The 13,448-nt window shown below is 44.0% G+C and overlaps 1 protein-coding gene across 1 annotated transcript in view; it reads right to left on the reverse strand.

Annotated features, from left to right (window-relative positions):
• The window catches only part of tshr (thyroid stimulating hormone receptor), an 86,998-nt gene that overhangs the window by 5,800 nt on the left and 67,750 nt on the right, over positions 1 to 13,448 (reverse strand). Inside the window, exons 5-7 of the mRNA XM_068038133.1 lie at positions 13,047 to 13,121; positions 6,476 to 6,553; positions 2,824 to 2,892 (exon numbers count right to left, since the gene is read on the reverse strand). Coding sequence (XP_067894234.1) covers positions 2,824 to 2,892; positions 6,476 to 6,553; positions 13,047 to 13,121 — 222 coding nt within the window. The remainder of the gene's footprint in view (positions 1 to 2,823; positions 2,893 to 6,475; positions 6,554 to 13,046; positions 13,122 to 13,448) is intronic.

Genomic DNA, 13,448 nt, shown 5'->3' on the forward strand with positions numbered 1-13,448 from the left:
AACATCTTTCAGGCGTATATAAAGGGAACAGTACATGCAATTTTGCTAAACACTAGGATTAAAGTCAGGGTTATCTGATTTCAAACTTCAGCTCCACATGACTACAGTCTCAGAATGCTGCGTGACCGTCTGTTTGAACACGGTTCAGGTTCCGAGCAACTTGGACGCTACTGGAAATTGAGTCGCGATGAGGCAGTGCCAGGGTAAATAAACCGCGCCTTCACCCGCAGTTCCTTCTTAAATTTAGCAGGTTTCCACTGCTGTCTGTTGCTACTGTGAAGGCTTTACCAGTTCCTGGGATATTTGTTTCATTCCTGGTCTTACTGGATCTACCACTATTGCTTCAGTATTGGCCGGAATATAAACAGCCAGATTCCATTTTATGCTGCGTCGTGCGGCCTTTCTTCCTGCTGGGGTAGGAATGCCATGTTCGAGAATGGACTTGCATTTATGTCGCACCTTTCACAATTTCAGGAACTCCCAAACCCACTTTGTGAAGTAGTTTTTGAAGTGTGATGTCGGAAATGCAGCAGCCAAATTGCACACAGCAAGCTCCCACAAACAGCAATGTGATAAATTATCAGATAGTGTGTTTTTAGCAATGTTCATTGAGGGATAAATATTGGCCAGGACACGGGGGAGAACTGCCCTGCTCTTCTTCATGATGGTGCCATGGATCTCTTACGCCACCTGAGAGGGCAGTTGGGACCTCGGTTTAACATCTCATCCGAAAGATGGCACCTCTGACAGTGCAGCACTCTTTCAGTACTGCACTAGAATCTCAACTTTGATTTTTGTGATCAAGTCCTGGAACCCACAACCCTGTGACTCAGAGCTACCCAGTGGGCCACAGCTGACACACAGTATTAACATATATATTTTGTATGTTTTAAACATGTTAACATAAATTTTAACAATATGTCATTCATGGGTGCCACTACATCCAATCCTGCTCCCCAAATAAGCTGTTGTCCTGCTGCCGTTCTAGGGTTTGATTCTCTTCATTGTCGTCCTCAACTTCACCCCGATCTTGTCCATTGTGCTCACCACAGTGCTCATTGCTGCATCGCTTGGATTATCAACTCCCCATCTACTAAAACAACTGTTGTGATCTGGAATGCACTATTCGACAGGGTGGTGGAAGCAGATTCAATAGTAACATTCAAAAGAATTACAGGGCTACAGGAAAGAGCAGGGGAGTGAGATTAATTAGATAGCTCTACCGGAGCTGGCACAGGCCTCCTTCTGTCATTCATTCTATCATTCTAATTCATTCCCCAGGTACTGACCAATCTAACCTTCCTCCTCACAAGAAGGATGTCTCCCCCTTTCACTTCCCACTCCTTCCAAGTCCCACTGGCAGATCAACAACCACAAACCTGTTCCAGGGTTCTCTCCAGAACATTTGCTCACAAACAAGTCACTGACTGTCCACGACTTTCTTGGGAATTAATCAATTGACAATCGGGCCCAGTGTAGGCAGCAGAAATGCAGAAAGTTAGAGAAGATGGTGCAAGAGGTTGCACTGCCAACAATGTAAATTTATATAGTGCCTTTATCATAGTAAAACATCATAAGGATGTTCACAGAAGCGTTATCAAACCAGATTCGACACACGAGGAGCTATTAGGACAGGTGACCAATAACTTGGTCCAAGCAATATGTTTCAAAGAGTGTCTTAAAGGAGGAGAGAAAGGTGGAAAGGCCAAGGCAGGGAATTCTAGAGCTGGGTGTAGACAGCTGAAGGCATGTTGCTAATGGTGGAGCAATTAAAATCAGGGATGCTCGAGAAGCCAGAATTGGAAGAGTTCAGAGATCTCAGAGGGGTTGTGGGGAGGTTACATTCATGGGCCTTCCTATGTTAAATTGCTGTTGCTATTGTGGAGATGGTTAGGACCACAGAGAGGAAGGGGTAACCTCAGCTGTGTCTCTTACCTTAAAGTCAGAGGGTTGTGTTTTTACAGTCCCTCTGCATAGAATTGAGCATGTAACCTAAGCTGAGGTAGTGAGGGAGTGCTGCACTCTTGGAGGTGCTAACTTTTGGATGAGACGTTAAACCAAAGCCCTGTCTGTGCTCTCTGGTGGCTGTAAAAGAATCACATTGTTACTATTAGAACTTTGCTGTGTATAATTTGACTGCCATCTCATTTCTTTATTACAGCAGGGACTACACTACAAAAAACTACTTCATTGGCTGCAAAGAGCTTTGGGACATCCTGAGGCTGGGAAAGGTGCTATAGAAATGCAAGTCTTCCATGTTAAAACTGGGTCTCGCTCATTTACCTCCAGAGTGACAGTGATACTCTCTCCCTCACCTCTCTTCACATCATCAGCATTGCAGTGTAGAGCAGGGAAAGGACGGAAATGACAAAATTTGACCCTCACACACACACACACAAATGACAACGCCCATACCTGTGGTGGCGAGGAGATTGGAGAGACATTCCAACTTTTCAACCAATACCCATCTGCTCACTAACCCATAGACCTCTTAGTCCATAGGAGTCCATCTCTGTTATCAGACAGGCAGGTTATAATAATTGGAAATATCCTCTCTCTTCCCACAAACCCAACGTTTTGAAACCATCAAGATGCAGTGGAAGATGAGTTGAAAACAGAAATAACAGTAAATATTTTTAAATTGCAAATTCATGGCAAACAGGAGCCTGTTGAGGGAAAGTAATGTCAATCAAATTATCAAAGGTAAATTAATAACTGAATCTGCCAGATTTTGAAAAGCTTCTTTAAGCCTTTAGCCCCCAGTATTTTGCAGCATTGTGCTATAAAACATTTGAAAAGCTGTCCAATAAATGTAATACCTACACAGCATCTAGTTTAGTTCCATTAAAAGCATAAGCCTGGGCCTTTGTGAACCCATTGTTGTAGAGTTTTCTGTAGGGAGGAGAATACAAGAGACTTTTTTGAAAAATTATAAAAATACATGAAATCCTATTTCACAATATATAAGCTCTGAGTGCTTCAGGGTGTGGCTTGAATTACTGCGGAGTAGGATGTTATGATGAGTAAAGATGAATAAAAACGCAATGCTATGGGAAGGAATGAGCAATGTAGAGCAGACTGAGATAAAGAGAATTGGGAAGCGGAGACAGACCAACGGAGAATAAAACAGGATAATAGAGACAGCAGATGCAGGGAAAAATATTATTCAATCAATGAAAGGTGCTGGACTGGACCTCTCTATTTTAGTTTGCAATTACTGCACCCAGTGCGTCCTTCATGTTGGGGAGGTTTTATTGAAAGTTTTAATTATTTTTTTCACTAGCAGCCAAGCTGTCACTAGTAGGGAAACCCAGATTCCATTTCATAAACTGACAACTAACCCTACACTGGCCCCTCACCCTGACCCCTCAGCCTGACCCTGCACTGGCCCCTCACCCTGACCCTGCACTGACCCCTCACCTTAACCCTGCACTGACCCCATCCCACCCCTGCACTTACCCCTCACCCTGACCCTGCACTGACCCCTCAGCCTGACCCTGCACTGACCCCATCCCACCCTGCCCTGCCACCTCACCCTGACCCTGCACTGACCACTATCCTGACCTCATTCTGGCCCTACACTGACCCCTATTCCTGACCTTTGCTGCCCCTGCACTGACCCCTATCCTAACCCAATCCTGACCCTGTGTTGACCCCTATCCTAACCCCATCCTGACCCTATATCTTTCATGCATTGACCCCTATCCTGACCGTCCACTGAACGACCCCCTATCCTGACCCGATCCTGACCCCTTTCCTGACCCTATACTGCCTTTTCCTGACCTTGTCTACCTTTGAACTTGGCAAATGATGTCAATTTCACATGCTCCATCACCAAGTGCACCTCATGCCCCTGTCCTGACAGGAGTGGTACAACATACTCAGATTATTTTATCAGGTTAAGCACAGAGAAGGAACAGAGAATAACTTGGCAAAGCTGCGAGTGAGCTTCAACAAACCTGGATTGGATTTCTTGGAAAAAGGGCAGGTTTCTCTGTTTAATAAGCAGTTGAGTGCCCAGTCAGGTTTGGAAGCTGACATGCTGACTTTGGCCGAGCAGTTCTTTTAGTGGTTTGCAGCTGGATGCGAGCTTGGTGAACTGAATTCAGCTAAGGTAGGACCAGACTGAAACAATCCACTGAGACAGACGGACTGGCTCATCCTTTCCTCAAATATATGTTCACCATTTTAAATACACAATCATAGTGTCATACAGTCATTTACGGCATAGAAGGAGGCCATTCAGCTCATCGAGTCCATGCCAGCTCTCCACAAAGAAATCCAGTTCAGTCCCACTCCCCCCCATCCCCTTGACCCTCGTCTCCTCTCCGAGATTTCTGCGCTCCTCCAATTCTGGCCTCTTGCCCATCCCCAACTTCCTTCACTCCACCACTGGCGGCCGTGCTTTCAGTTGCCTAAGCCTTAAGCTCTGGAATTCCCTCCCTAAAGCGTTCTGCCTCTCTCCTTTAAGACTCTAGTTTAAACGTTTCTCTTTGACCAAGCTTTTAGTCATGTGTCCTAATATCTCCTTATGTGCTCAGTGTTAATTTTGATCTGGTAACATTCCTGTGAAGATCCTAGGGATGCTTTACTAAGTAAAAGGTGCTATATAAATGCAAGTTGTTGTTATTGACTGTGCCAGCACATGTAAATTGTCCATTAATTTGTATTATTATTATATTCAGACCCAATGAGATGTAAACAGGGATATGATTTACAGACACACTAATTGTTCTTCGAAGTCTAGAAACCCCTCATAAATATCTCCGCACCCTCCCATTAAGTAGCAAATTACTATGAGGAATTTGCATTCATGTCTGCCTGGGAACACGGTCATCTCCCAGTCAGGCATCAACTTAGAAATATATCAGCCTGTCCTTCATCATCGCTGGGTCGCAATCCTGGTACTCCCTGCCTAACTGCACTGTGGGAGCTCCTTTACCATATTGATTGAAGTAGTTATTCCCTAGTTATCATTCTCCCTTTACTAGTAATTCCTTAGTTATCGCCATCCCTTCACCTTGTATCTGCAGCATTCACGAGTAGGGCTAACGTTTATTATGGGCTGTAATAGTTGCATGAAGTCTTTAAAATAACAGGAACCCCATGAAATTCTTCAATTATTTCCTGGAGTTTGATAAATTTCAGAGGGTGTAACTTTCACTTTAGACACTTGTGTAAAACCCAGGAAGTTGTGTGGCTTTGGGGGTGGGTGTCAGTGGAGAGTGTTTATACCAACATAGACAAGTTGGTGGAATGGGCAAACAGGTGGCAGATGAAGTTCAATGCAGAGAAATGTGAAGTGATTCATTTTGGTAGGAAGAACATGGAGAGACAATATAGAATAAAGGTTACAATTCTAAAGGGGGTGCAGGAGCAGAGGGACCCGGGTGTATAAATGCATAAGTCATTGAAGGTGGCAGGACAGGTTGAGAGCACGGTTAATAAAGCATACAGTCTCCTGGGCTTTATTAATAGGGACATAGAGTACAAGAGCAAGGAAGTTATGTTGAACTTGTATAAGACACTAGTTCGGCCTCAGCTGGAGTATTGTGTCCAGTTCTGGGCGCCGCACTTTAGGAAAGACATGAGGACATTGGAGAGAGTACAGAAAAGCTTCACGAGAATGGTTCCAGGGATGAGGAACTTCAGTTATGAAGATAGATTGGAGAAGTTAGGACTGTTTTCCTTGAAGAGAAGGCTGAGAGGTGATTTGATAGAGGTATTCAAAATCATGAGAGGTCTGGAGGGAGTAGATAGAGAGAAACTGTTCCCACTCGTGAAAGGATTGAGAACGAGAGGGCACAGATTTAAAGTATTTGGTAAGAGAAGCAAAAGTGACATGAAGAAAAACTTATTCATGCAGCGAGTGGTTCAGGTCTGGAATGAGCTGCCTGAGAGTGTGGTGGAGGCAGGTTCAACTGAAGTATTCAAAAGGGAATTAGACAGTTATATGAAAAGGAAGAATGTGCAGGGTTATGGGGAGAAGGCAGGGGAATGGAACTGAGTGAATTGCTCTTTCAGAGAGCCAGTGAGGACACGATGGGCCGAATGGTCTCCTTCTGATTCTGTGATCTGATGGTACAGCCATTGTGGTGGGGGCTAGGGTTGATGATCAGCTGGCCTTCTCCTGTTCCTACATTTTGGCATATTGGAAGGGCCGCCTGTTATATTTCTGAGCTTCATTACAGGAGAGGTGTACAACACACTGCCCATGTGATATTGAGGGTTTTCTGCTATCACCCACAATGACCCCGAGAGAGTTCTCCCCTGATTTCGCAGAATTTCACCTAACCTGCACAACCAGTACAGTCTGTGCTAAACAGACAGCCCTAGTCTAAGAGTACAGACCCACCCCATTAGTGAGGGAGCGATGTTAGTGAACTATCTGCCTTGGCTTTGTCTCCCCGTCATCCCAGCACTCCCTCCTGGCGAACACTAAAGTGACCCTTCAACCATCTGGTGCTGTACTTACAGTGTCAGCGATTCATTGGACAACCCACCAAAGGCATTTGCAGGGATGGTTGAAATGAAAGGATTGTCAGCGATTTCACTGTAAAAGAGAATAATGCAAACAGCATTCACATCAAGCTGCCCAGAGCCATTCTAAAACAAACAAGTGACCAGATCGAATTTAATTCCATAACTGCAGAAAATATGAGTTTGGAATTAGCTGATAATTCACAGTGTGCTTCAGAAAGACTCAGAGGCTGCATAGGTTCGGTGATGAAAACATTACTTAGTTTTACGTTCAATGTGCAGCCCAAAAACAGGCCATTTGGCCCATCACGTCTGTGCTGGTGTTTATGTTCCACATGAGCCTCCTCCCACCCCTCTTCATCTCAGCCCACTAACATATCCTTCTATTCCTTTCTCCTTCATGCGATTATCCAGCTTCCCCTGAAATACATCTATGCTATTTCGCCTCAACCACTCCCTGTGGTAGCGAGTTCCACATTCTCACCAGTCTTTGGGTAACGAAGATCCTCCTGAATTCCCTATTGGATTTCTTGGTGAAACAGAAGGAGACTGGGATTCTGGTATAGATGATTAAGGGATGATCAAATTGGGGTGTTTAAGATGATTGAAGGATTTGATAGGGTATAATATAGACCAGAGGGAGGCCATTTGGCCCATTGAGTCTGCAATGATAGAAGCTATTTTTCCTAGTGCAGGGTGTCCAAAACAAGGGGGCATAACCTTAAAAGTTAGAGCTGGGCTGTTGAGGAGTGATGTGAAGAAATACTTCTTCACACAAAGGGTAGTGGAAGTATGGAACTCCTCCCCAAAAAGCTGGGCATCCAGTGAAAATTTCAAAACTGAAATTGCAAGATTTCTGTAGGGTAAGGCTAGTAAGGGATATAGAACTAAGAAGGCTAAATGGAGTTAAGATAAAGATCGGCCATGATCTAACAGGCTTGAGGGGCTGAATGGCCTGTTCCTATTCCTATGTTCCTATCGGATACATGTTTGGGATTCCTCATCCCAAACCCACCGCTATCCCAGTTACCTCCCTACAGCTGTCCAAAGGCAGTGACTGGGAAAGACTAAGAGTGATTTGCCGATCCTGAGCTCTCAACCTCAGCGAGAACACATGGGAAAAGGAATGATACATTCGGAAAAAAACAATAACAGAAGGCATTGGGTATATATTTGTAAAGAAAGATTTGCAGGGGAAAGAACATGGGGTGGGACTAATTGGGTAACTCTTCCAAAGAGCTGGGACAGGTGCAATGGGCTGAATGGTCTGCTTCTGCACTGTATAATTCAATAAGTACACGCTGTATCATTTAAAGTATGTTTTACTCATTGTCAGCAAACAGATCGAGGCTGATCCTTTTGTTTTAAATTCAGAAACCAAAGAAATATTCTAGCAGTGTGCTAGCACTCTGGTTTTGTTGTTACCTGAAAGTTTGGAAGATTCACGTTTACTCTCTTCTGAATCCCACTTCCAAACCCTTTCCTCAAGCAGGGAACACAGAATACTTGAGCTAGAGATTCTCACAGCCCCTATGCTCCTGTTGTATTTCACAGAGTTAGAGAATCATTAAACAATACAGCAGCGGAGGAGGCCATTCAGCCCATTGTGTCTGTGCCGGCCCTTTCAAAGAAATATCCAGTTAGTTCCACCCCATGCATCTATGCCAGTCACCTCAACCCACTCACCGAGTTCCAAATTCTCACCACTCTCCGGGTGAAATTGGTGACTATTTTAAACTGATGACCGCTGCTTTTGCTCTTCAAGTGGAAACATTCTCTCTGTGTCTACTCTATCAACATTTTTCATAATTTTAAAGATCTGTTAGATCGCTCCTTTTATAAAGAGATGAGATTCTGAAGTTCTCAAATTTTCAACGATGGAGGGAGATATTTTGGTTTCGAGAGAGCATTACACCAGCACTTTGACAGCTGCTTGTGTGCTCACCCACCAACCAGTGTATTATGAGGAATGTGTAACACAGTGATATTCACATCGAGTTGATTTGCTTGATTTTCACCCTATTTGGATAGTAAGGAATTTTGAATGAAATTATGGAGCTGGATAAACACGGACTCCATCCAACTATTATTCTATACTCAGCATAGAATTCCAAGAGAGCCAACCACTTCCTTTCACTCCTATTGTATAGGAATCCCGATCCAAGCATAACATTTAAATAGACAATACTATTTTAAGCTGAGGTTTCGATCTCTTTCAACGATCCTTTTTTTAATGTTTTGCTAACTAAATATAGTTAAACCCACTGCCAGATTTAGCACTCTGATTGCTTCTGGACAAGCTATATCTTTGTTCTATTCAATGTTTTAGTTTATTTTTCACTGACACTGACCGGCTGAATAAATGAATAATTGGCCTGAGGTCCAAGAAATTTGGAAATTATCCAATTTTATCATTAGTCAGTAGAAATCAATGTGATCCTAATCCTAGAAACAAGAGTCTTGGCAATGAGCTAAATAAGGACTGAACTGTAATTAAATCTATCAATACATACTTCAAAATGTTTGATTACTATATTACCGTGTGCTGATCACAAAGATGACAATGGATAAAAGTGGCTGTTAGTTGTCAGCTGTGGCTCAGTGGGCAGCTGTCACCTTTGTTCAGGCACTAAATCTGGGCTGACACTTCAATGTAGCACACAGGGAATGAGACATGAAAATGAGCTCTTGCCTGTCCTCTAAGATGGATGTAGAAATATCCCACGGCAGGGAGTCCTCCCTGCTGTCCTGGCCAATATTCATCCCTCAATCAATGTCACTAAAATGGCCTATATGGTCATTATTACATTGGTGTTTGTGGGAGTTTGCTGCTTGCAAATTGGTTACTGTCTTTCCTACATTTCAATAGTACTTAATTGGCTGTGAGACACTTCGGAATGTCCTCAGGGTGTGAAAAGCCCTTCTGTCAGCATGTTTTGCTGACAGGCAATGCAGGGCACAGCAGAGTAAGAAATAAGAGGAGCAGAATGCCATCACCAACCCGTGCTCCCATCTGTGATATCCACTCTTTCCTCTCACCTTCAGAAGGAAACCTTGAGCAGGTTATAGAGTGATGCAGCACTGAAACAGGTCCTTCGGACCACTGAGTCTGTGCTGACCATCAACCATCCATTTATACTAATCCTACATTAATCCCATGTCCCCTATCACATCCCCACCTTCCCTCAATTCCCCTACGACCTACCTACATTAGGGGCAATTTACAATGGTTAATTTACCTATCAACCTGCAAGTCTTTGGCTGTGGGAGGAAACCAGAGCACCCGGCAGAAACCCACACGGTCACAGGGAGAACTTGCAAACTCTGCACAGGCAGTACCCAGAACTGAACCCGGGTCGCTGGAACTGTGAGACTGCGGTGCTAACCACTGGGCCGCCCCTATAGGTTGGGCCTATACTCATTGGAGTTTAGAATAATGAGAGGTGATCTTATTGAAACATATAAGATTCTGAGGGGGCTTGACAGGGTAGATGCTGAGATGATGTTTCCCCTCGTGGGGGAATCTAGAACTAGGGGGCACAGTTTCAGAATAAGGGGTTTCCCACTTACGACAAAGATGAGGAAGAATTTCTTCTCTGAGGGTCGTTAATCTTTGGAATTCTCTTCCCCAGAGAGCAGTGGAGGCTGGGTCATTGAATAGATTCAAGGCTGTGTTAGGTTTTTGATCTACAAAGGAGTCAAGGGTTATGGGGGGCAGGCAGGAAAATGGAGTTAAGGCCACAATTAGATCAGCCATGATCTTATTGAATGGCAGAGCAGACTCAAGGGGCCGAATGGCCTACTCCTGCTCCTTTTTTCATATGTTTTTGTGTTCTTATCTGCACAGCATCCTTCTTGTAAGGGGTGAAATGAGGAAATTAGAAGGGGCTCTCACACATTGCTGTTCACTCTCTGCTGTTATGGACTGCCTGCCTTAATGGACAATTATTAATAATGGCACTTACCTCAGGTTGCTAAGGTATTGCAGTGGCACCCATGCATGAAACCCATACAATGCAATTCCACTGTTACCACTCCTGCAATTGAGAAATTCCGCATGCTTCCGGCCTGTGATTTTTCTCACCCATATGGAGGAATATGGGCTCAGGGAAACACTCACACTTAGATTCCACATCAAACATTCAGTGGGTTGAATATACATATAAGGTTGCAAGTGGAGGAACACTTGTAGGTGAGGGGTGGAGATGTAAAGGGCATCACGCTGCCTCCTGAACATCAATTGTGACCAATTTAAACACTTCAACACCATGTGAAGGGAGGTGAATGGAAGTGGCAGGTATGTGTTTTTATTACTGTGCCATCTTGGAAAGCGAAGCTAGCATCTCTTATCTTGCCTGACCTGGTGAGGCCATTAAATTTCTTCCAGCATTGAGTAACCACACATTGCTTATTGAAGTTGGCACTGACTGACCTGACCGTCTCCTTCCACTGTGCCATTTAGCTCTCTTTGAGGGGGCCTTTTCCTACACTCCCTCAAACAGGGCCTCATTCCTCTGCCAGACTTGATTTCACATCACTTCCATTGCTGCCTCACAGAACCTGATTTCCGCCATCAGATATCTTTAATAAAGCTGCCTTGATCCTTAGCTCCCAAGCTTTCATGTTGGATGGATGCCCTTTTATGCCAGAATTGACCTTTAAATCCTGCATCAGCATCCCCAATGGCCAATGGGTGACGATATTCATGCTTGCAACTGATCTTTAATATTCAAATTATACTGACCTTTGAACCTAGGCAGGGTTAGCCCGTCTCATACTGCATGGGCACCAATCACGTCCCACACTATTTCTGAATTCACCTGAGTGGAAATTCTTTTGCTAAAGGTGTGCTAAGGCGACTAAGTTCAGTTAAAAGGTTACAGACATTGTGGCTGTGGCATTTTCCATTCCAAATCACTGTCTTTATTTCTTTGTACTCTTCCCAAGTGCAACACAAAACTTGGCATCAGACAGTGTCTGGACTGAAGTATGCACACTTAGAAGTTTTTATGATATAGAAAATTTGAAATATATATAGAATATATAAAATTACTTCTGGAGAATTTGGAGTGTCCACTTTTCCTTCTTTCACTCTGTGAAGAAGACTAAAGAAAAGTAACCTGGGATATTTCTAAAATGACAATTTTAGAATTGTTATTGTGGGATAAAATTTCCACAGGGTGGGGATCTCCTAATCTCCTGGTATAACTTTGGAACAAGATTGACAGAAACAGGCCTTTACATCAGTTCCCCAAGGTTTCTGCCAACAGGAGATTGGGAGAACTCCCATGGAAATTCTATTGCAGTGTTATCTACCTTTTAGTTCTGAACTTGGAGTGAGCCCTTCAGTATTTCATTAACTTACAGTATGGACTGAATTTCACCCAGAGGAGCATAGGAACAGCAGGAGGCCCTTCAGCCCCTCAAGCCTGTTCCGCAACTCAATGAGATCAAGGCTGATCTGCGACCTAACTCCATGTAGCCACCTTTGCCACAGTTGCCTCTGAGTGATCTACAGGGTCTTTAAACTTTGTCTGAGTGCTGTGGGAGCAACCTTTATTTGACCCACTTGTGCCACTATCTTGTCTTTAAACTTTCGGTGGTACCAGCATGCATGGCTGACTGCTGTACTGTGCACACATGGTTCCTGGCATGTTTCATTTTCTGTTTTGCACATATGTGTGTTTGCCATTACCCACACAGGCCCACCTGGGATTCTGACAGAGTTAATCACGCATGTTGGTGTGCTTATTTTGTGCCGAAACTTTTCATCACAACGCAGACCACCGATATGCTGAACTAGCTTGCCCCCCCATTTAATATTTCCACGTGAACATAAGATGGGACAGAAGTAGGCCATTCAGCCCCTCATGCCTGCTGCACTATACAATTAGATCATGGATGATCTGTAATAAGGACATTGTTCCAACAAATTGGGAGACCACCAAAATAATGGGACTCCACCCGTAATGCAGAGGCCAAAACACTTAGGGGCTAATTTCAACCAAACACGCCCAACCTGAAGTTGGTTTATGCCAGCAGTGCGAAACAGGCTCATAGCAAATCGGCAGCTGATCTTCTTTCTGCTGAAGTTCCCAGGGTGAGAGTTCAAACTCTTTTTTGGAGACTCATTTCCTAATCTCACTGTGATTTTTACTTGGCTTGAAAATAAAAATCTTGGCAATATTTTCCAAGTCAATGGAAAATAAAAACTAGCCCTGGTTTTAATTCCCATCGAAGGCCAGAACCTGTTGAGTTTCCACTGGGCAGGTTAGGTTAAAGTTAGCTCTCCACACCTCAGCCCCCACCATTACATTTGTGAGCGTTCCATCCATTGAAAACCATCGACAATGGAGTAAAGTAAAAGGGCTTCGTACTTCAGAGTCTGTCCCCAGGTAATATAAGAATGCTCAAACACAGGCATAACATGATCCGGGGAGTGGCTGACTCGTTCACAATGTTTCTGAAAGCCAGACGCGTCTGAAATCCCTCAGTCTAGAGCCGTGTTGGTTAGTTTAGTATCTGCGACTATCCATGTGAGAATGGATATCTTTTGAATTACTCACAGCAGGAAGTTCACATCAGTGGATTGGATTTTCGTCAGGTCAGGAAATATCTTTAACCCAGTGTTGAAAATCCCGCTGAAATTGGAGCAGAGAGGTTTAACATTAGAACTAGGCTCTGTTAAAAGGTTTTGAAGTGTATTTCCTATCTGCAAACACATTTTGGTAATCCTGATTACAAGTGCCACCCCCCACAACCAGCTCCACCCCCCCCCCCCCCAACAACCCCTGGCACCCCTCTGTGGCAAATACATGGAGCAGGGAAGAAAGAACTTGCATTTATATAGCGCCTTTCATAACCTCAGGGCATCCCAATGTGCTTTACAGCCATTGAAGCTCCTCTGAGGTATAGTTACTGTTGTAGTGTAGGAAATGCGGCAGCCAGTTTGCGCACAGCAAGCTCCC

This window comes from Heterodontus francisci, chromosome 9 (assembly GCF_036365525.1).
Source record: "Heterodontus francisci isolate sHetFra1 chromosome 9, sHetFra1.hap1, whole genome shotgun sequence".
Classification (NCBI taxonomy): Eukaryota; Metazoa; Chordata; class Chondrichthyes; order Heterodontiformes; family Heterodontidae; genus Heterodontus; species Heterodontus francisci.